The sequence below is a fragment of the Falco peregrinus genome, chromosome 7 (assembly GCF_023634155.1).
Source record: "Falco peregrinus isolate bFalPer1 chromosome 7, bFalPer1.pri, whole genome shotgun sequence".
Lineage (NCBI taxonomy): Eukaryota > Metazoa > Chordata > Aves > Falconiformes > Falconidae > Falco > Falco peregrinus.
Genome location: NC_073727.1, coordinates 67,503,336 through 67,527,460, shown reverse-complemented (window position 1 = coordinate 67,527,460; position 24,125 = coordinate 67,503,336). Strand labels below are relative to the sequence as shown.

The 24,125-nt window shown below is 37.2% G+C and overlaps 1 protein-coding gene across 1 annotated transcript in view; it reads left to right on the top strand.

Moving 5' to 3' along the window:
* Positions 1 to 24,125, top strand: part of SNTG2 (syntrophin gamma 2) — a 268,310-nt gene that overhangs the window by 145,241 nt on the left and 98,944 nt on the right. Inside the window, exons 7-8 of the mRNA XM_055810660.1 lie at positions 16,605 to 16,692; positions 22,580 to 22,671. Coding sequence (XP_055666635.1) covers positions 16,605 to 16,692; positions 22,580 to 22,671 — 180 coding nt within the window. The remainder of the gene's footprint in view (positions 1 to 16,604; positions 16,693 to 22,579; positions 22,672 to 24,125) is intronic.

Genomic DNA, 24,125 nt, shown 5'->3' with positions numbered 1-24,125 from the left:
ATACAGTTTACCACAATATATGGTCTAACTTGGAACAAAATAATTTATTGAATAGTGGTTAGTTTTTAACTCGTTTATTTCATTTATCAGATTGACTATATGGGGGAAAAGCCAGTTCACATTCACTCCATCTGCAGTGATTTTCTGGTCTGCAGTGCAAGGCAGTATAGATTAAAAATGTTACCCTCTGTTGCCTATTTATTGGCAGTTCCCAGTCGATTCACTGACAGCCGTATCTCAGAATAGCATCTGTAGCAACCATAACTGACATGGACTTTGACAGTCTTATCAGCAAGGTAGAAAATACATGGGCAAAGGAACTAAACTTGCTTTTATTACTTGGAGGTGATCTTTCTAGGTCAAGATAAAGTGCAGCTGCATGATCTTGCAGTCCCTTTCTTGGTGTTGATTAATACCATCAGGCTAGGCTGAATCTCTAGAATAATTACACAGTCTCCATAAAGCACAGAGTCAGGTCTGTTGTGCGTTGAACTGACTTCTTGCTGCTTATATTGTTGCTGCACATGCAGACTCTAAACAAATTTATTGAACATTATTCCCCACAAAACGCTGTTACATTCCTTAAAGATTGTTTTTCAGTACCTAGAAGCACTCCAGAACTGTTCATGTAACACAGCTATGGCAGCAGCGGTGAGGAATGACAGAGAAATGCATAATGTTGCTCTTTGCCCTGTACACTGGAGCTCAATAGAAACGTTAAACAAAACTTCCTGTAACGAATGTAGGCCGTAGGGTGAAGGAAGTGAGATCTCAATGGCCTAGGTGACACATCTGCAAAGAGACTTTTCTACTACCGCAACCCGCTATCATAATCAGAGTGGGGTTAGATGAATGGGCCAGGTGGTAGAGGAAAGAGCTGATTCTATAAGATGAAATGAGGTAGGCTATTACCAAAGTTCCTGAGAGAATGGAAGTTGTTTTATTTCTTGTTTTTATTAAAATTATGTCACTGCATTTTTATGAAATAATGGTTGAGATTTCTCATCCAAAATAAAAATTATCTCTTGAATATGGTGGGTTTACGATTGGAAAAAAAAAAAAACGTTTCAAAAAGAAGGGTTCATTTAATGTCCGTAAGCTTTTAGCTTGTAGAAATCAGTGGTTAGTCAGTAGCTGTTACTTGTAGATGGAACATGTCAATGATGATGCACTGGTCTGCTACCTGTCAGGAGGTTAATATTTCTCATCTCATTTTTATTGGGTTACAGCAGTCCAGAGTGCATGCACTTGCACATAAACATCTAAAGTGAAATTTATATTGAACTAAGGAATAAGTCTGAGTGATCCATTTAATTTGTAAAAATGAAGCCTTCAGCTTACATACTTGAAAGTCCATGGATCCATATGTCTTTTTGTTTGATGAAAGTGGATGTGTTTAGACTTCTGGTATGGCACAGATCCAGAACTGCAATAATGTTTGCTTGAAAAAAAAAAGCTTCTTTCATATGTAAGTTTTTTAAGGTATGCCAAACAAGAACTCCCACCCATAAGTTCCATTTAGGGTTCAGAGACCACATAAACAATCAGCTTTGAGTTTTACATATAATGCAGTAGGTTTGGGCACCTAGAAACACACTGAAGAAGATAGTGTTACAGTGTATTAAGCTGTTAATACAGTAGTGTAGTGATAAAGGTTATTTGTCCAGAAGGCTGAAGATTAAGGGTGGAGGACTCATCTAACTTTTAGGAAATCATACCTTCATCTCCTGTCTCTGTGAAGAGTGCCCTATTTTCTAAGTCAGATTGGTTGAGAGGCATTCCAGCAATTCTGTTCAAAAGACACTCAGCAATGAGGCTTGGGTAGTCTCAAGTCACACTAGATTGCATTTTACACTTAACGTTGCTAAACATCATGCAAAGTATTTAATTGTCATGTCTGGCAGGGAGTGATGAACTTGCATTTCAGTAGGCCGATTCATTGATATACAAGGGATAAATCTGAAAATTGCTTATCTTCCTTGAGATACTCAGTTACAAGTGGTGGAACACAGATTATGGATTTTATCTATATAATATCAGAAAGAAAAAGGTCTAATAAGAAAGATGGAATATACATAGCTAAAAAGGTATGTGGTGTTTAACTGCACAATAAGTATATCATATAGAATTTTAGAAGGTAAAAAACGTTATAGTGATGAATTAATAAAATCAATTAAATAATAATTTATAAAATAACTTGTCAAATTGATAGATGCTTGTGAAGTGGCAAAAATACATTCATGTGATTTACTATTTTTACTGTGTAGTAGTATCTCAGTCATTAATATGTAGATTTTATTGAATTATGCTGTTATTAACATAATTAATATTTAAACAATTTAAGATGCATATTTACAATGATAAAAACGCAGTATTATGTTCTGTAGGTTTAACTACATGTTAACATTTGAATGTATAATTCAGTAATAACTGAGGCAACAACCTTGTGACATTTGGAGAAAGTAAAAATAAAGTTTTCATTTAATATCCATAGAGGGTTTAATACCTTAAGATTCCTGCCAGAAATAAACAGCAGTACAGGTCAGAGATGTAAAGAAATTGTCAGTGTTTTACTAGATTGCCCAGGTAGTTGCTACATTAAAATGTATAGATACCCTTACAGACATAGGCACGTTTCTGACCCAAAGCTGATGCTTAACTTCAGGTTGTTGCTTGAACTTTTACAGTTTTTCTTGTGTGAAGATTTTCAGTTTGAACATGCTCTTTTACGCACATAGAAAATCTTATGAAGTTGAAAAGAACAGTGTAATTTAAATATGAAAAGTATAAAATGAGAATTTGACCAGTTAAATGAAGGAAAAGGCAAATATTTTTCTACATAGAAAGACTGTGCGTGTTTCATTTCTTGGAGATCTGTCCTAGTGCTGCCAAGATAAATATTCCCAGTACTTTTGGCAATGCTCTGCATGGTTCACTTGATTAGTTAGTCCTTTGTACTTCAATTTTGTTGTTCTGTGAACAAAGAATAAGTATTCTGCTAATATTAGAATGGTAATTCTACTTGATCCAGAAGAACCAGTAACAGATTTTCTCACATCATGTGAAGATTGTCTGAGTCCTTTGAATATCATGGAACTGTTTGATTTCTTTTCTTCAGCTGCATAGCTCTCACATTTTCTTGGTACTTTTCAATACATTTTAGTACATTATTTCTGTTGAGAGTTTAAAAGCGATACCATAAATGGTAGTTTTGCCTCTGTATTCCCTTTCCCTTTGCTGTCTTACTCGCACACCCTAACAAAAGCATCACTAGGAGAACAGGTGGATGCTACTAAAGCACACTTTAAAAATCAAGGTACCAAAAAGAAGAAAAGAGACAATAAAATTGTACACACTTTCTGAAATAGTCTATATACATTACTGCAAAGTTTAACTGGAATTACATCTTACTGTATGAATGCAAGTTAAAAAAAAGTACGTGGTGTTGCACAGAAACTTACCAGGAGTGTCTTAAATCACCTCAACATCACACTCTGCTTCCAGGAATTGCAATGTGTTCAAGTAATTCAGATGCAGTAGAGTGGAAATAAGAAATCAATCTCTGTAAAAATTATATTGAACACGTAGAGAGGAAGTGTGTGTGCATTTCTGTGAGGGCATATGTTTTGTCATGGGAAACCTAAAGAAATATGAAATAGAATAATCAAACAAAACAGCCATTGTGCTTCCAGAGAGGTGACAAACAAGTCTCAGGAAAATGGCAGAGAGAAGAGAAAAGGAAGAGCAGTAGGAAAGCATGGAAAATCTCTTCCAGTTCTAGGGACTTCTTGAAAGGGCTTTAGCTGCTCCTTTCCCTGATCTCGCTCAAGTAACCATTAGATAAATATCTAAAAGAAAAGTAAAAACTTAAAATATGCAGTTGACTAACCTAGAGTTAAAGTGGTTTTCCTTCTCTCCTATATATATATATATATAAAAATATATATTTAGAGAGCTTAAATAATGAAAACTTGTAGAGGAAATAAATTAAATGTACATACTTTCACAACCTTTACATTACCACTTCCCTTCTCCAGTTCCTCTCTGTTCCTGAGAGCTGAAGAGAGAGAAAGGCGAAAATGATGGAAATGTCTCTAGAACAACTTGGCAGGGCTATGCTGTGAAACTGCTTAGGGGGACCCATCCTTATGAATACTCAATGGGTCTCCCTTTATTGCTTTCAAAGTATTTTTATGTGAAATGCTTTTAGTCTTGAAGATAGTTTGAGCATTTTCTGAATTTTCTTCTTAGATAGTTTCACAGTTGTTTCCTCAAAATGGAAAGGTGTTTGAAAAGAACAAAGGCAAAACCTTTAGCGTATTGTACTTTTTTTACTCTAGGTGATTTCCAGCACTGCCCTACATTGTCATTGGATATTGGAAGAGAGCTATTAGGAAAGAAATGTGAGGTTTCTACATATCAGCTTTTCTGTGACTAGATTCTATATATGAAATATGATTTATTTAGTTTGTGATTAGGCATATTGTCTTCCCAATATATTGCCATTACTGTTATTGCTTTAATTTTGGGACATGGAATAAGGGAGTTATATCTTGACAGTCATAAGGGGCTTATGTGCTCCAGGCTGAGGCTGTCTTCAGTTATGTAAATACATACACACAAACATATGAGCAGAAGCAACATGGGTAGATTACATCAGACCCAAATATTATTGACAAGGAGCTTGCTGAAATGATCTCAGACTCTTACCACCTGCTTTCCCCATTATTGGGTGATCTACATTTGGGATCAGCCAAAGCAGGCATGTAGATTTGAACACATTTGTAAATCACTTTCAAACACAATGAAGTTTTGAGACACAGCTGCACAAGAAACTGCAACATTTCTATAAATATGTTTTAATTAATAAACTTTTTAACCATGAAACATTGGAACATTCAATAAGTTTCTGTTTAGTTAAAGTGTTCTAATATATTTTTAGGACTAGAGAGACACAAAAAACCCCAACCCAAAACAAAACAAACAAAACCACACACACACCAAAAAAAACCACCAACAAAAAACCACAAAACCAAAAAAACCCAAGCTTCTGAAGATTTTAGTTTCTTAATTTCATTGTGGTGGTTCTCTCAGAATTCCTTTGTCATTGCCTCAGTCATTCCTAAAAGAATGCTTTATGTGGACAGCAAATATCTGTTACCTTGAGTAGATAGCCCTAGTGCAGCTGCATGCATCAAAGAACTGAAGGAGGAAGTGAAAGAAGTGAATGAACTCTTTTATTGAAGAGCATTTATTAACGAGTTTAATGTAGTTGCTGTCATTAGTTAAGACCATGTGTTTTAGAAAATTTGCTGCTGCTATGTAGGTGGGCGGTAACAGAAGGAGGGAAAGAAATAAACATTAATAGCAAGAATACTAATTTGTGACATTGGAGTACAGGGAGAAGCTCTGCGGTTCGTAGTCTTCCTGTTCTTTCAGTTACCCTATAGAATTTTCTTGTGGATTTGGTTGTAATAGAACAACATGTTCATTATCATGACAGTGAGACAAATAAAAAGTGGTTTTCACCTTGCTTAGATAAAAAAGATCTGAGTTTAATTTAATTTCACCAGGTGCTAATTTGCCATAAGTATTCTGCATGCCAGCACTGCATAAAAATAAAGCTACATAGAATGAGCAAATTATAGTATAACCTTAAAATTTTGTGGGATGTACAACACTGTTTCTAGATGCTCTAAGAAATGCTTTTATTTCATCATTGAATGCATCTGGCAGCATTCTTCATTAAGAAGGAAGTTGTAGTATACTTTTGGTCTCCAGTGTCTTTTATATGCAAATTGATAAAACCCACATACTTTAAAACACATTTTTGGCCTTTAGATTTGCACCTTCACTGTGCTTTTGTAACGGATAGCAAAATTCAGTACCAGATTTTAAAAAAGTGGAGTAACATATTGTGGTACCTGTGTAAAACATATACTTAAAAATATTACACAATTTTTGTAACATACTTGTGGAAATCAACTTTCTTTCAAAAAAGCATCTTTTTAAAGACAGCATCCACAATGAACTAGTTCATATTTTAGTAATATTTTACCCCCATCTTTTTCATAATCACTTAATGCCCTGGGTTAGAGAAGCAGCAAGTACTCTGGCATTATGAGTGTTTACAACATGCATAATCTTTGAGCACAAATGAAGAATTACTATAATTAAAAGTGGTGGAAGAAATCAGCTACCTGGCCTTAAAGAGCTATAGGAAAAATTGAAATCTTTGTTAACTATGGATTCCAAATGCACCATTTCTCTAGGTAAAGCACAACAGAGAGTGCAGCTGGACATCTATGTTTTTAAGCGGTACTTCCTAAGGTTAAAAGTAGTTAAGATTAAAAAAAAACCAAAAAACAAAAAACAAAAAAACACCAAAAAACCCCTGTGTCTCTTTTTACCCTTTTCATTTCATATTTTTTTCATTTATAAACGTTGAAAGACCTACAAAGTATTTATAACAAATTATACTAACGTCTTTAGTCATAAATAAAGGGGCCCTTTCTTCCATCTCCCCACCTCTATAAAACTGAACACCATGTAGGGAGCCAAACTGTTTAAGCTAAAGGAGAATGCTGGAAAAAGAACAAAAGGGTGTAAACCATCCATGGATAAGTCAGGAGGGTCTTTGAAAGTGCTGGTAGGAAAAGAAATTACCTGGTTTTGAAACAGGACTTGATAGATTCAGGAACAGTGCTATATGATGTCCCTTGTTACCCGTGAAAATCACTAGAAAGACCTGTCCACTCTTGCTTCCTTTGATCCTTGCATACTGTGCACAAAATAGTTTATGTCTTCATTTTCAGTCACTCTGCTGGGTTTCCACTGTTGTTCAGCTAGTTTCTCTGAAGCGCTATCCTCTCCTTCTCGTTTCTCCCTCCCCCACCTTGCTTTTCCTATCCAGACAATGTTTTGTTCTTTTATCTAATTCAATAACTTATTGAATCATGGAATCGTTTAAGTTGGAAAAGACCTTTGAGATCATCAAGTCTAACCGTGAACCCAGCACTGCCAAGTCCACCACTAAACCATGTCCCTAAGCACCACATCTATGTGTTTTTTAACCACCTCCAGGGGTAGTGACTCAACCATCTCCCTGCACAGACTGTTCCAGTGCATCACCATCCTTCCAGTGAAGAAATTTTTACTACTATCCAATCTAAACCTCCCCTGGTGTAACTTGAGGCCATTTCCTCTTGTCCTATCACTAGTTACCTGGGAGAAGAGACCTACTACCACATGCCTATAACTTCATTTCAGGCAGTTGTAGAGAAGTGATAAGGTCTCCCCGAGCCTCCTTTTCTCCAAGCTAAACAACCCCAGGTCCCTCAACGACTCATTGTAAGACTTGTTCTCTAGACCCTTCACCAGCTTTGTTGCCCTCCTCTGGACACGCTCCAGCACCTTTATGTCTGTGTTGAAGTGAGGGGCCCAAAGCTGAACACAGGATTCGAGGTGCAGCCTCACCAGTGCCCAGTACAGGGGGACAATCACTGCCGTGGTCCTGCTGGCCATGCTGTTTCTGATACAAGCCAGGATGTTGGCATTCTTGGCCACCTGGGCACACTGCTGGCTCATGTTCAGCCAGCCATCAACCAGCACCCCCAGGTCCTTTCCCACCAGGCACTTTCCCGCCGCTCTTCCCCAAGCCTGCAGTGTTGCCTGGGGTTGTTGTGACCCAAGTGCAGGACCTGGCACTTCTCCTTGTTGAGCCTCATACAACTGGCCTTGGCCCATTGGTCTGGCCTGTCCAGATCCCCCTTCAGAGCCTTCCTTCCCTAAAGTGGATCAACACTCTCCCCCAGCTTGGTGTCACCTTCAGAGTAACTGAGGGTGCATTTGATCCTCTCATCCAGATCATTGATAAAAACTTTAAAGAGGACTGGCCCCAATACTGAGCCCTGGGGAACACCACTTTGCGCGGCCTCCAACTGGATGTAACTCTGTTTACTGCCACTCTTTGGGCTGTCCAGCCAGCTTTAACCCAGCGTGGAGTACACCTGTCCAAGCCATGAACGCCGAATACTTTGTGACCATAGTGAGTCATCAGGGTGTGAAGAGTTATGGAGTGCTACGTACACCAGCCCAATTTTATTAAGAGGATCAATCTGCAAGCTAATAAAGAGTTAGTGTACACCCTTGTGGTAACGAATAGATTAATTAAATAAATGTGTTTGTTGCGCTGTTTGCATAAGTGAAACTCAGTTATTCTACATTTTGTAAATTTCCTGAAATGGAAAGGAAAATGTAAGTTATATAGAGGACTTATATCCACATAAAATTAACTCAATAATAAAATTATTTTATTTCTGCTCACAAGGAAGATTAACTCCTTTGAGATTGCTGTATAAGCTGTACATAAATACTGTTTCTTTTTAAAAATTCATTGACTTAGTGGGAGTGTGATCTAAACATGTGAATGGGTATTACAGCTGTCACTATTCAGGCACATTTATTTAGCCACTGCATTTAGGCTGGATAATGGCACCTGCTCTTGTTCCTTGTTGTAGAGACAAAACACTCATAGAGCAGGAGTGTATTCATACATTTCAGAGGGCAAATAAAGTATATTGCATCAAACCTATTAAAGAACTGGATCAGGAAATAAAAAGGGGGCTTTTTGCTGTTATTTTTTGTGTAATGTGGTATTAGCAAAAAGTCTAATAGAAAAAAGTACAGCCCTGTATTTAAACAACTGTGACTCTAGCTGTAATCAGTACTCTGGGGGAAGAGTTCCCCTCATCAGTTAGGATTATTTTTTCCAGTATGGAAATGTTTAGTATTAAATAAAGGAATATACTTATGGTGACCTGTGCTGAATAAATATTAGCCTGTACAGTAAGACAGTTCCAAGGAATTATGGGCTGGGGTCCTGAAATAGCATGCAGAAGACTTGGATATGGGACTTTGCCTAACACAAGTTTCTTTCTGATGTATGCTGACTGTTGCAGGTGATTTGCTGTTTTATGACAATACACCTGGGGAGTTGTGGAAGGAAAAGCGTTAAAGACTGATTTACAGGGGTAATATTACTATGAAACTGCAAAATTTTGTTCATAGGTATTCCTGTTATCCTGTTATGTTCTTCTACATGCTGTAAGGGTTTCAGTGTAAAAGAGGATTTTTTATTTTTTTTTTTTAATGTTCTAGGTGCCCAAGTTTTTTAAGCCTGAAATGGTGAGCATGTGGATGATTACAAAGAAATTCTATGCTTCATCCAAAGTGAAGGGTAGTCTGTCATGCTAATCAGTCCATAGGTCTAGAACTTCTATCGTGTATTTCATCAGTGAACATGTAGATACCAAAAGTAGTTTCTGGTGCTTCTTATGCTTAGTCCTATATTAACTCTGGATTTCTGTGAAATGCCTATTAGGCTAGGAAGACTTAGCGCGAAAGGATGATTGTGGAAAAGTTTGTTGTAAGAAAAGGAAGCAGTACCAAACTGTCAACGATTTCTAAATCAGAGAATGCAGCATATGATCTGCTGGGTTTGATAACTTTAAAAGCTTCAGGTTTAGCTTTTGCACTCAGTGGCACAAGACATTCTTCATTAAATGTTGCCCATCACTCAACTGAAATTGCTTTCATCATCATTTCATACTGTTGCCAGTAGATGATGGCACAAGTTTTCTGACAGATGTCTCTCTCCTCAGAGACACTTCTAGTCAGATAAAATCCTTTTGAGAGAACTCTGCAGGTATGTTATGAATAAAAGCAAAAACCAACAAAGAAAACTGGAACACTAACGGCTACATGAAAACCTGCATTTAGTCTTTTTAGCTCAATCTGCGAGTTTGTATAAACACAACCACTTAACTATCATCTAGAAAGATTTTGAAATATATTTGAAGAATATGAGCCTGTGCCAATTTGCTTGAAAAGGCCTGCATTTGGCATAGAAATGTTTGCATTTCTGTAGATTCTGATTTCACTTAAACATACACGTTTCTGGTCACACTCAGTCAGATAATGTGTATGTGTATTTCAACTGGAAGTGGCACTTGGTGACTATAGTAAATGTTGCTGACATACCAGGTATGTCAGTAATGATTTCAAGTTTCAATCTGAGAACTCTTAAGTTTGTTTTCTTGTAATTCGGCCATTTCTTGTCTTGAGTAATTTTTTGATACCTGAGACAATTCTTTCTTTTTACAAGTGATGTGTAACAGTAGATGAGCAATAAAACATGCTGCTTATTGTAAAATTACAAGTTATGTGGCTTTGAACTCTTTTCAATTATAGCACATTTATAACAGTTGAGAGTGACCTGGATTTCCAGATAATATAGTCCCTGTAATGCTCTGATATTCTTGGAATTTTTTGAAGGATTGCAAAGCAACTTTCTCAGGGGTGAGTCTTCATGTTTCAGGTAATAGTTAGCCTTAAGGGAATTAATTTAAACTTCCATTGCTTCAGGGAACAACTGATTTGACTCAAAATGTATTTTCCAATGCACAATATGTATCAGCATCTTTCATATTCTAGATATTTGTGTAAGCATTGTTTTGAAGTGAATCACGGACTAAAGTGTGAAATCAAGTAGAAAAAATAATTTACAAAATTAAAAAAACTTTTAAATAATTTCATTTTTTGTCTATAATTCTTGGTAATTATATCATTCAGGAGCAGCATAATTTACTTAAATTAATACTGGTCCTTTGTCATTTAAAACATCTTTTACTGTATTTGTAGGCAGAAATAAAAGTGCTGAGTGAAGTAGGACAAATTGCAGTTTAGTTTAAATCTGTGAAAATTCCCATAAGCTGCATTGACTGTCATTTTCCTGTCATATTGGTATAAATTGTTCAGACACAAAGGCTTGTTTTGGAGTAGCCAATTAAGCATTAAGGAGAGAGTATTATTGCTCATTGCATACTGCAAAGCTAAGGAAGATAAGAATCAGAAGTGTTTATTGGAAACCACTTATAATTGACCAGTGGAAAAGAGACAAGTGTCAAGAAATCATTATTTTTTGAAGTAACTTAATTCTGCTTCATGCTTTTCCAATACTGTTTGCAATGCAATTTTGGTTTTATAAACTTTTTTTAAAGCCACTTCACTTTTACCATTATTTTAAAGACTACTTGTACTGTGAGGTCTCTGTTTTTCATGCATCTCCTTTGCCTACTCATAGACATAAAACCACAGTATCAGATAATAATCAGATTATACTCAAATGGGTTGAGCTGAAACTGCCAAGTTTCCAAAAATAATTCCAAACATGCTTTAGTCTAGGAGGCATTTTAAGTGTTAAGTACTATTGTTCCTTTTTAATTCTGAGGGTTTAAGAATTTTTAAAAACTTCTAGTGTTGTAGATTTCATTGGGTTTTTTACTATTATATGTTATGATCTAATTCTCTTCAAATATTTTACTATGACTTCTCGGTTGTTTACCTGCTTCATTACAGGCTTGTACATAATCTACCCAGGTACTTGTTAAGTCCAAGACTTGCTCTTCATGTGAATTTCAAGTGTTTTATCTGTGAAATGCATGTACTTCAAGATCAGACGTTCACCAGAACATTCACATCCTTTTATTTCAGAATTTTTGCTTCAGACTTTGAGTAACGTGTTTAATCTTAATTTTTCGTCTATAGATGTGAGTTAGGATTTGTTTCATCTAACTTCAGATGTTTAAATGTAAGGTTATTATCTAGAGTCTCCTTATTTACAGATATACACCTGTGGGTGCTGATTCCTTTTTATCCTAAGATCTTTACGGATTTTTAGAAAATATATTAACAATTGCTTTAGAGCTGAATCTTTTAAATGGCCAGCGTTACATGATGTGACTTCTGCTCTAAGGGCCATATGGATGCATTCATTCATCAAAGACATGCTCCTTTTGAATTTTAATTGCTGTTACAGTTCTGATCTACAGTAAGACAGAACCTGATTCAAACGGTTAAACCCCTGTATAAATCTCTGAGCCGTGTGAATATCAGGTATGTTTGAAGGTTTAGAACAAGCCATGGTAAACACAAGGCACCAGAATTTACAAAGGGTACACATCAGCTATGAATTGTGCATTGAGTTGCGTGCCTATAGGTATATAGGATTTAAGTAAAATGGATGTTGACAATAAAAATGAGGCAACAAAGATAATTTTGTTTTCTTAATATATAATTCAGATTTTTCTCTGCAGACTCTGGACTGTAGTTAGCTGACTGAGATGTAGAAGCTCCTATTAATATTTTTAACATTCTCTCTGTTCTGTTCTTAAGAAATACATGTGAAAAAGAGAAGCATAATAAACCCTGGCTTGATGAATGCACTTAGAGATATGCAAAATCCACAAATTAAAGCCAGCATGAAAAGCAAGTATTTCCCTTGATGACCTTTTCTCCTTCATAGATATGAACACACAAGTCAGTGCATACACAAACAGCTGCAGTAAATGTATTTAATTAACTGTTTAAAAACAAACAAACAAGCAAACAAACCCCTCACTTTTCAAATTCTCCTTTAATATTAATACTGTAGTAAGGCAACAGCGCAACAGTGAATGTTACTCCAAAGCTACTGGATTTGTCTTTTTGGCATTACTGGACTTGTGTAAAAGTTTCAGCACCACAGAGCAGTGCATTATTTAGTGACCTTCTGTACTGTTAATACCTTCTTGTGAGCACTGAGGTTGATTTTTTTTTTCTTAGTATGTGTGTGGCTCAATACTACAACCTCTTCAGACAATACCTAGGAATACAAAGTAGCTCCAGGAGAGTATGATACAGTTTGCATGTCTTTTAAGGTATTACTACTTAGTAATTTTAAACCAAAGCATTAATATTAGATTATTTTACTTTTCAAAATATCATTTTAAATAAAACCCAAATTTCATGCTCTGCAGCAGTTTCTAGTCTACTGTTTTGTTTTGTTCCATACAGGTTTTGGATTTATCTTCGTAATATTTGGCTAAGATCTTCCAAAAATATGTTAGGCAGTATGTCTGTCATGCTGTCTCCTCTCATCTCTTGACAAATATAAGTGCTTGTGTGCAAACATTTTTTGTTTAATAAAGAGGGAACACAATTGTTATGCTGCATTTGAAAGTTTTCTTCAAAATGTTTATTAGGAAGTATTTTTTTTTCCATGTTACTCCAAAATTGAAGAATTAAAATGGTTCACATTTGTGATGTTTCTGAGGACTGCATTCTGAATAAGTTAATGAGTTCTCAGTATTAATTTTATTGATTTTATTAATTTTATTTGGTTTATGTTTCTTCCCATTACATATTTCAGTACAGTATTGTGACTGTATTATCAATTAGTCGTTTTTGGAAATATCTATTGGATTTTACAAAATACTGATGTTGCTACAATTATTATAAGCTAAAGTCAGCGTTTCTCATATATTTACCACACAATGAAAAGTAAAATAGTATCATAAGATGAGCAGCATTCAGTGACAGGATCTATTTTTTGCCAGCTCTGCTTTCCTACTCCCCTGATACTAACTTTATGATATTTTTTCTTTGGAAGGGAATGAATTGGATGTCCTTTTCTTTTCCTACCATATTACCTTTCTGGCATAGCTGCACTCAGGCTGGATTCACTGAACTGAGACTATGTGGATAGCATTGCTGCACTTCTTCCTTTGTTTTTTTTATTTGTTTGTTTGTTTTTTAAAACTGTCTCAAGCCTGTGGCGGTGGTTCAGCCCTGGCCAGCAGCCAAATGCCCACCCAGCTGCTCTCTCACTCCCCCTCCTCCACAGGAGAGGGAGACAAAATAGGATGAAAAAGCTCGTGGGTCAAGAAGGACAGGGTGATCGCTTACCAGTTTCCATCACGGGCAAGATACGCTTGACTTGGGGAAAATTAATTAATTTTATTGCCAGTTAGAATAGATTTGGGTAGTGAGAAACAGAGACAAAAATCTGAACCAACAGCTTCCCCCCACCCCTTTCCCCAGGCTCAGCTTTGCTCTTTTATTCCCAGCCCCTCTACCTCCCCTTCCCCCCCTGGGCCATGCCCTTCAGGGTGGCTGGAGCCGGCGGGAACCGGCAGGAACCGGCTGTGCCCGGCCCGGGGCAGCCCCGGCCGCTCCTCACAGGGCCCTGCAGCCCCCGCCAGCGCCTGGGCACCTGCGCCCAGACACATACAGGTAACGTGTGTCACTCTCCTAATTTCAAATCAGGGCATTTGTTACCCCTTTGAACGCTGCACCCGTCGCTGTGCTGCCTGCAGGATATTTACTTGTTGGATTTTTTTCAGGCATATGTACTTGGCCTGAGCGTGGATATTTTTTCAAGGATTGCAAAGTGAAGCACATCTGCTGTTTCAACTGCTTACAAGTAATTTCATAACTTTTTTTTTCTTTAAAATAAAAAAAGAGAACAAAGTAATTCTTTTTAACTTCATACATAAACTCATGGAAAATATTTCTGATTAAGCTTTGTTAATCATAGAATCATGGAATCATTTAGGTTTAAAAAGACCTTTGAGATCATCAGGTCCAACCATTAACCCAGCACTGCCAAGTCCGTCACTAAACCATGTCCCTAAGCACTGCATCTATGTGTTTTTTAATCACCTCCAAGGATGGTGATTCCACCACCTCCCTGGGCAGCCTATTCCAATGCGTCACCACCCTTTCTGTGAAGAAATTTTTCCTCATATCCAATCTAAACCTCCCCTGGCGTAACTTGAGGCCATTTCCTCTTGTCCTGTCTCTGGTTACCGGGAAGAAGAGACCGACCCCCACCTGCCTACAGCCTCCTGTCGGGTAGTTGTAGAGAGTGACAAGATCCCCCCTGAGCCTCCTCTTCTCCAGGCTAAACAACCCCAGGTCCCTCAGCCGCTCCTTGTAAGACTTGTTCTCTGGTCCCTTCACCAGCCCCGTTGCCCGTCTCTGGACATATTAAGACATTACTTTCAAGGAAAGGTTTACATGAGTTGACATAGGTTTCATTGGTATCTGAGCATTTTGTGTGAAGTAGCTGGTCTAAATCCAAAAAACAAAGATTCTGTTTAAATATTCAAATTCTATTCTGGTTTAATTTAAACGACTGAACTTAATACTTCAGTTAAAAATAATCTAGAACTCATGATTAAAGATAATTTAGAAATTCAGACTCTTCAAATCAGGCACTAAAATAAATTATTGAGCTCTTGCTTCTCCCCTGCAGAGCTGGATTTCCTAACTTAGTGAGTGCAAAATGTTACTCTTCCCTCCCAGGGACTGATCTGTGGTCACTAGTGCTACTGCAGGTTGTTAGCAATGGAAGTCAGATGAACTGAGAGATGGATGAGGAGGTTGGAGGCAGACACTGTAAGTTTTTATTAGACATATGGGTTTTACAGGTACAGCAAACAGTAAGCTTTGAGCAACAGTGCTTTATATGGGTGGTTCGTGTCTGCTCACTTAATTAACCAAATTAGAACATGTTCCCATTCAGACAATTTTTTTTTTTTTTTTTGGTGTTAAGTGTTGGGGGATTTATGGTCAGTTCTCTTGATCACTCTTTTCCAGAATAATTTTATAGCCTAAAATTTTTAGCCTGTCTGCTTACTTGATTTCTTCACCTGTTCTGGGTTTACATGTCTGTGAGGCATAAGCTTGATGTTTTCATGTAGGCAAATACATCAGTCACTGTTGTAAGCATTATTTCAGGTGCGTGAGAGGAAGAGTTATAATTTTTGAGGTAATCCTGCATCCCATGATGTTGGCTAATGTGGCACTGTGCTAAATAGTAGCCTGAAGTAGCACAGCCACCAGCTTCCTCCAAGTACAACATTAAACCAGTAAATCCATCTATAGGAGCTAGTTGTTGCAGTTAGTTGTTTCTGCTTGATGTATCCATGCTCTGGTTGTGCTCGGACTAGAGGCCACAAGCCTTAGCATCCATTTCTGAGAAACGGGGTGAGGGCTGCAAACCCTGCATGCAGGGCCACAGACAAACCAAATGCAATACCTGTTTCCTGTGTTATGGATATGAAACTGGGGAATACCTCTGCCTTGTAATAGGAATTGAGTTCCTTCACAGATGTTATTTGAAGTTTTATGTTTGAAAAAGCTCCTTACTCAGTAGTGTGCTATGCCTTTAGGTAAATTCTGATGTTTTAATACACGTGTCTACACATATATGTGTGTGTATGTGTTCCCTTCTGGTTAGCAAAAACTTACAGATAATGAAGACAGTCCCAAAAATCAAGACTGTATTTGAAACAGAGAAGTGTGCTTAATGTATTACCTAAATGAATCAAACCAAATACTTAAGATCCAGATATGTATGATGTATTAATATATCTTTACATGCCTGTTTATGTAAATACACACACAGTTAATGTATTGTATCTACATAAACACGTATTTCCGTACTACCCTATGGCACTTTTATAAAATCAGTTTGTTTGTAGTTGTGTTCAGCTGCTATATGAAATCAGGTTGCCCGCCACATTATTTATTCAGGTCTTGCCTACTCTTATCCATTGTTGGTGTGGCTTGACCTTCAAGATATTCTTCATTCCCGGTCAGCAATGTTCATACTGAGTTTATTATAGATCAACAGAGATGTTGATTTCATTGTAAATAATGTGCTTTCCATGACTGGTGGTTCTTCGGTTTAAAGTAGCTGTTATTTGTCACACTGACAGGTACACCTACTGCGAAATGCTGGCGATGAAGTTACCATCACTGTTCAGTACCTCAGGGAAGCTCCATCGTTTTTAAAGCTCCCATTAGGTAAGAGGAAATTAATGGACAGAAGTAATTTGTTTTCCACTTTGCAGTATTCTCATAATAAGATGACAGTGACAGAAATAGGAATACAATCCTTGAGTGTTTTACAGGAAGAAATAGAAAATTGTGTGTGTGCTTTGTTGCTTAACATATAAGAATCTAATGCATACTGCATGACTGCTTCTGTGTAATTTATTCAAAATAAAACTGAAAAACTCATTAAAATACAGACAATCATGGGTGATATCTGGAAGGTTTTCTACAGAATCTGCCTGAATACAATAAATAGAATTTGAAAACTTTTGAATCATATATTCACACAGAAAGGTATGTTCAGGACACTTACCTAACAAATGGATAACATTAATTGTGCAGATTTTATGCATTGCTTTGATATTTTGATCATTTTTGTCAGAAAGCAGAATTATGATGTGACAACTTAGTAGTTTTAACAGTAGCAATAGTAGTTTATGAACAATGCAGATGAGTGAAGTTTTGGTTCTTCTGGTTAGCAAATACAAATATTCAAGTACTTAGTTGTAATCGATTGTTGCAAGTAGAACAGTGTACGTAATACATCAACTACCTTAATCAGACCAAATAACTTCGCACCAAGTTTTTTTTAGGTATGATTATCTTTCCAAATTAAAAAAAAAAGATTTAAAATCTGTCTCGTTCCAGGGTTTTATATAAGTTGTGCTCAACTTTGTACTTGTTTTCACTTGATTTTACAGAATCATAGGTCTCAGAGGTCTAGCTCTTGTCATTAGAAGAATGTCTGTCATTTCATCTAGATTCTTACACCTATTAAAAGCAAAACTGACAGGCCTCTACTAAGCTGGATTATACATTTCATGCTAAAACCTTTATTTCAGTTCTTACTGCCTATTGTTTCCACTTCAAACTGGAATCTAAATTTGAAGAAATCTTATGTTTACATATGGAGATCTTTGTCTGGTTAGTGTTCCTTAAAAGGAAACTTCAGGTTTTGTCTTCCTGCGAGGTCATCAGACAACTGTAGAATAATGTCTATAATGCTTTGGATAACTGTGTCCAAGCTTAAATGTGATTTTGGCAAATTAGCAGGGTCTCAGTAGTAGTTTCTGTGTTGTTGTCTATACTCATTTGTAGTTATGGCAGTCCTACTAGTAATTTTATCTTGTTGATTGACATCACATACACACTTGTGCTTGTGGTTGTTTAACCCTAGCTGAGAGCCAAACTCCCACCCAGCCACTCTCCTTACTCCCCCTCCTCAAACAGAACATGGGGAGAAAATAGAGTGAAAAGTAACCTGGGTCAAGATAGAGACAGGGACATCACTTATTAATTACTCTCACGGACAAAATAAATAGACTTGACTTGGGGAAGCTTAAATGTATTGCCTATTAAAATAGATTCAGGCAGTGAGAAACAAAGAAAAATATATTGAAACAACACTTTCCCCCCACCCCTTTTCCCTGGTTCGACTTCATTCCTGACTCCTCTGCCTCCCCTGCAAGTGGTGCAGGGGACTGGAGAATGAGGGGTTGGGGTCAGTACACAGCGGTCCCCTCTGCCACTCCTCCCTTCTCACACTTTTACCCTGAATTGGTGTGGGTCCTTCCCACCAGCTGCAGTCCTTTACAAACTGCTCTAGCATGAGTCCTGTCCATGGGCAGAAGTTCTTCAGGAAAAATCTGCTCCAGCATGTCCCCCCCCACAGGCTGCATCTTCCTTCAGGGCTCATCCATCTGCTCCAGCATGGGGTCCTCCCTGGACTGCAGTGTGGGTGTGTGCTGTGACATGGTCTTCCATGGGCTGCAGGGGAATCTCTGCCCTGGTGCCAGGGGCACCTCCTTCCTCTTCTTCACTGACCTTGAGGTTTGTGTGGCTTTTGATATATTTTTTTCCCCCCTCACAGTTTTCTCCTCACTCTTCTCTCTGCTGTTCTGCATTTTGCCCTGTTTTGAATAGTTTCCCAGCTTGGCTGAGGGGCGTCACTGTGCTCTGCAGCAGGTCCATTGGAGCTAGATGGAGCCAGCTGTTTCTGGTATGGGCAGCCCCTGACTATTTCCTGCCTTGGAAGTCACCCTGTGCCCTAAAACCTTGCCACTTACACCCAGTTTATATTCTGTGTTGAGACAGCTGGCTGCCTTCACAAGTAGTTCACACAGGCCTAGGAATATTGGTGCCCACTTGCTACGCAATTAATGTCTGCTTCATTGGGTTGTCTGGCTCCATGGCTGGGATGATTCCTTATCCCATTGTCTGTGGTTTGCTCTAAGGTCACTGTCAGCTAGAGAGAGTATAGATTTGTGTTTCTGGAAACCAAAGGAAGGAATTTTGGATTTTGGAGCTGGGTCAGGAAGATACTAGTGGCTATGAGGGTTAGTTGTTAGCCTGTTACAGAATAATTATGGCATCAGCTCTTGGATATTGTCATTAAGGATTCTCTGGAGCTAAGTCCATTGCCCATTGCAGAGTCGAGCAGGGCTTGTAGAACCTTTTTAGATAAGATTCACTGCTTCTGGGAAGACTCTACAGGACATTTTACAAAAAACAGACTCTCTTCAGAATTTTTTTTTGATAGTTATACCAGATTATCCGAATATTCTGATGGTACAAAGCTTACAGCATAATTAAAAATCACCAGGAGTGTTTCCTTTGATTTCGTTTTGTGGTTGTTCTGGAATAGCTTTTTGTCTGTTGGAGGCTGTCTATGACCTAATTAGCAAGTTAAATACAAGAGATTTTATTTATATACAAGAGATCTCCATTATCATTCAGCTATGTTGATCATAAGACAAATTGTTGTAAAGGAAAAAGTCTGCCTACTACTTCCTGTACATTAATCTGCTGTCCTGCATTTGGGGGATGTTGTTTATTATTTAGAAATTTAGTTTAATTCACCGACTGAAATAAACAACCACCTGTTGATGGACCTCTGAGTTGACCAGAACTTTAATAGATAGTTTTCTAGATCTAGAAAGCATAAGGCTTTTAAAACAAAAAATAAAATCCAGGCTTTATGAGAATAAGTATTAGAATACCTAACTGTTTAAATGTAAAAATCTCAGTGATTCTGTCAAGAAGAATATAAAAAGGTTTATAAACAGCTCCTACCTGTACCACTTCAAGTGAGTTCATGCTTTAGGCTTAGGGTCACCTAGCCTGGTGATTTCCTGAGTTAGTGCTAGTTCTGCAGTATCCCCTGTGATTCTTACAAAGTTTCTTTCCCTCACCTTGAAGTTCTGCCTGTCTTTTGTCTCCTGCCTTCAGGGGCATCTCAGTCTCTTTTGTGAACTGCAGATTCCTGTATCCTTGCTACCTATCTCTCTCTGTCTCTCTCTCTCTGTTTTGGATTTTTTTTTGCTTGTTTGTTTGTTTTTTCTCTGAGCATACTCAGCTGTTGCTCAGGTAAAGATCAGGCAAGCATGTTCTGCTCTCCCACAGGATCCTTCTTGACCCTGCCTTCTCAAAAGAACAAAAACGCCACAGCTGAAAATGAAAATTAAACAGATGAAGTCTATCATAGTGTAGTTTGCATTTCTCATAAGCTGCTGTCTAACTACAATTTCGGTGGGATAAGAGGACATCTAGGCAATAATAATTGCTAGCAATCTCACAACATATCAAATACCTTTTTTCTGGCATCAGTACCCATCAGGATAGTGCACTGTGGTCATGGGGTCATGGAGTAAGACTCACCTGTAGCAGATGCTTTATTTTACATAAACACTTTGTTTTGATAGTCTTTCTCAAACTAATGTTCCGGAGTTTGGACTGGTACCTAACACTCGATTTGGAGTCTGACCTTCTTGGGAAAGGGCTACAGTAGCTGACAGTACAGGATTACTTTGTGTTAGTTTATTTTGTATCATGTATATCTTGTGTGTGTGTACTATGTTTTGTCCTAAGAACAGGGAAGAACACTACTTGATTGCTCTAGGGCTGCCATGTGGAGAGGCAAACAGCACTCCTTGGAGAGATGAGAGCACAGCACCTTCCATGAAAGCAGTTGAGCATATACATTGGGAGCTTCTAAAATGCTTACCAAGACCATGAAGGAGTAGTCCATGAGTGAGTGAGGCAGAATAAGCAGGGAGCAGACTAAAAGACTTGTGAATGTGCTTGCAGTCAAGTGGTGGAGGTGATATAGCCTAAGGGAGGCTCTGTAGTTTGTTGCGACTCAGAAAACCAAAGAAAGCTGCTGAACTGAAAAGCAAATCTGCAGACACAGTGTGGTGAGAGAAATTTGTTCCTTAACCTTTGATTCTTAGCTTTCCCATGCAACAGACGTTTTTCTCTACTGAAAAAAAATATTCTAATGTAGTATTTTATGTTGTGGTAAAACCTGGAATTAGAGATTTGAAAATACCTAATTTAATGTTTTGATATGCTGAAATTGCTGAAGAGGTGTGATAGTTCCACTTTAAGAATTCAATTGACTCATGGACCTGTCATGGTTGTCTACTGCCCAAGACAGTGGGATTCCCCCACAGGCAGACTATTCAGTGGAGAATCTAATGTCAACGTTTTTATTTCAGTATTTTTATTTTTAGAAAAGAAAAATAAATAAATTATATTCTGTTCCAGCAAATTGCTGTGGTCATCTATGTGTATCAACATAGATTTTTTGTGGTCTACTGTACCTATATAGTAGCTACAAAATGCAGCTAGCTACTAAATTTGGCACTTGGGTTAGACCCATACAAGCAAAGTGTAATGGTTCCTTCTGCTGACATCATCTGACACTGTACAGAAAGGACTCCAGATGAAAACATGCTGAAACTTCAGAACTCAGGATATAATCCTGAGACTTCAGCGCTAAACTGACAGAGATTTGTTACAGAGAAGATAAGCTTTTGTTGAATTAATTTCCATTTTCTAAATCTTCTAGATATGTGGAATAGATAGATACAAAAATATATGACTAAGAATGACTTTTTGACTCTTGTGATGTTAGACTTGACAGACGTATTAATGTGAAGTGATTTACAGGCAATTTCAGGTGACAACTTCAGATGGAAAAATGAGTTTTCAGTGATGATGAATATAATGCTGTGAAATTGATTTTATGTGCTTTATTGATAAAATCAAGTGTTGTCTGACAGTAATTGTATATTATCAGTGCTATATGTTAACGTAACGTGTAAGTAAGCAGTTTTACCTGTAAGCAGAAATTCCACAATGATGTGACTTTGTGCTGTTTCCATTATTGTATGTTACAAAAGTATTAAACTTTCCTGGAGTCACTTGAACTACTAAAGCACTATCATGATGCATAACTGCTAAAGGAAGAAATATCTTGAAAGCTGTAACTGTGTAATCTTAACATATTAACATATTATCAACACTTCAAGATGATTGTCTGCTTTTAACTTACCAGTTTGAGAAGGTGCATCATTCTTGAAAGTATATGGCATTTTAAGTAAAAGATATATCTATTAATAAAGTGTATGCATGTGTACAATTAGTACTTGCCTGTGAGTTTATTAGCTTTGTTTCTAAATACAGTCTGTGGTTACACTCTTAAGGTGAGACTTTCAAGACTCAACAGGAAATTTATTTATTAGATTAATGGGATTTGTGTAACTGAATTTCTTACTTGGTTTTCAATATCTCAGTATCAGTGAAAAAGTCTCAGTCCTGCAAACAGTTAAGCATACAAGTAGTTCCCATGAGCACAGCCTCTATAAATGACATCTAGCTACCTTTTTTCTTTCTAGAAAGAAATATAGCATATAAACATTTTATTACTGTCATTCTAAAATGCAAGTAATACTTCTGGCTTGGTTTGGTGATTTATATTAAAAATTCTTCCTGTGTTTTACAGCTGGAATAGATTTTTGCCTGATATATTATGTATATTTTTAACATAAGCAATTATTTTTCATCTGATTTCCAGGATCCCCTGGACCATCCAGTGATCACAGTAGTGGAGCCTCATCACCTCTCTTTGACAGTGGCTTACATTTAAATGGAAACTCAACTAACACTGTAAGCAAATGAATAATAAAAACTTGGTATAAGCTATGCAAGATGTCTTCCTATTCTGAGCTTCAAAATGCTACTGTAGGACTGTAAGACTAGCCTAATTTTTATGTTGTTGTTTGCTTGCTTGCTTGTTTTGTTTGATTGATTAGATTTTTAAGTGCATATACTGTAAAATTCTGTACTGAAAATGTAGTCAACATGGGGCCCTGGACTACTTACTCTGAGGCAACTAGGAAGCTTGTAGGAGTGAGCACAGTAAGATTCAATCATTGTTCAGGCATGAGTTCATGTGAACTTTTTTCATTCTTTGATAACTTGTAGGGTTGTGCTATTGAATTTAGTCCAGCTAGAGATGCTGAAATTTACATGGAATTCAGAAAACAACATGAAGTTGAATTATTGAAACAATTTTTTGTGATAGGAAAGAAAGGGAGAAAAAGAGAAAGAAATAAAATGGGAAGGCAGACTTAGGGGGGAAAAAAAGGTCAGTCTCTTTAATCCAGACGATAGCGGTTCTTTCTTCTGTGGTGAACAGCTATGATTGAATTAATTGCAGTAGTGGTGGTAGAATTCCTTTCCCCAGGAAAAATACTAGTCACAAAAGCCAAAGATATGATATCTTAGTAGGAGAGAGTGTTGCTCTTTTAAAAATGAAGACTGATGATGTAAATACTAGCCATACAAGGATATGGACCTTCACGCTCAAAACTTGTTCAGCTTTTAATAAATTTCACCTGTAGTCTTTCAGTTGAGTATTAAATTTTATAGAAGTGTCCAATGAATGGAATGAAAGCTTCTCCTCTTGTCTCTTTTTCCTTTTCTTTCCTACTCAGAGATGCCAGTGTCTGCTGCTTACAGTACTTCTCCCAAGCTTTGCACTTTTTTGAGCACTGTCTCTCTAAACTAACCCTTAAATCTTGCTTTTGTGTGATAAAAATATCTATGTTTATGATAATATAAATACATAAAAGATAAATAAATATATAGAAATATGATTTTCTGTGCTGATACCTATACCTTAATGTTTCGGATCCAAACAGAGCACAGGTACAGAAGGCTTCATGTTTATTTTTTTTTAATTGTCAAGATAATTATTACCTTTAATTACCTTGTAGTGTTGTCTTACTAAAGAACCTTGATCAGTTCTCAGGGTGCAGCATTCTGCAATGCCTGTCTGCCAGGTGCTCTGCAGACAAAGAAAGTCTTTTTCTGCAAAAAGCTTATATTATAAGAGGCCTATGGTCAGATGATTGCCTGTGATTGCATTAGCATGTTTTAGTAAATTAATGACTACTAAGTGCTAGAGTGAGTGTGCCATAATTACTTTCAGTAATCATTATGATTGTACTGTGGGAATTGCACACTTTGAATTCTATGCATTATAAAAACATAAATAAGTGGCTGGAGTTTTGTAGACGTGTAACAGAATAATTTAGAGTTAGTTGACAAGGTAGCAC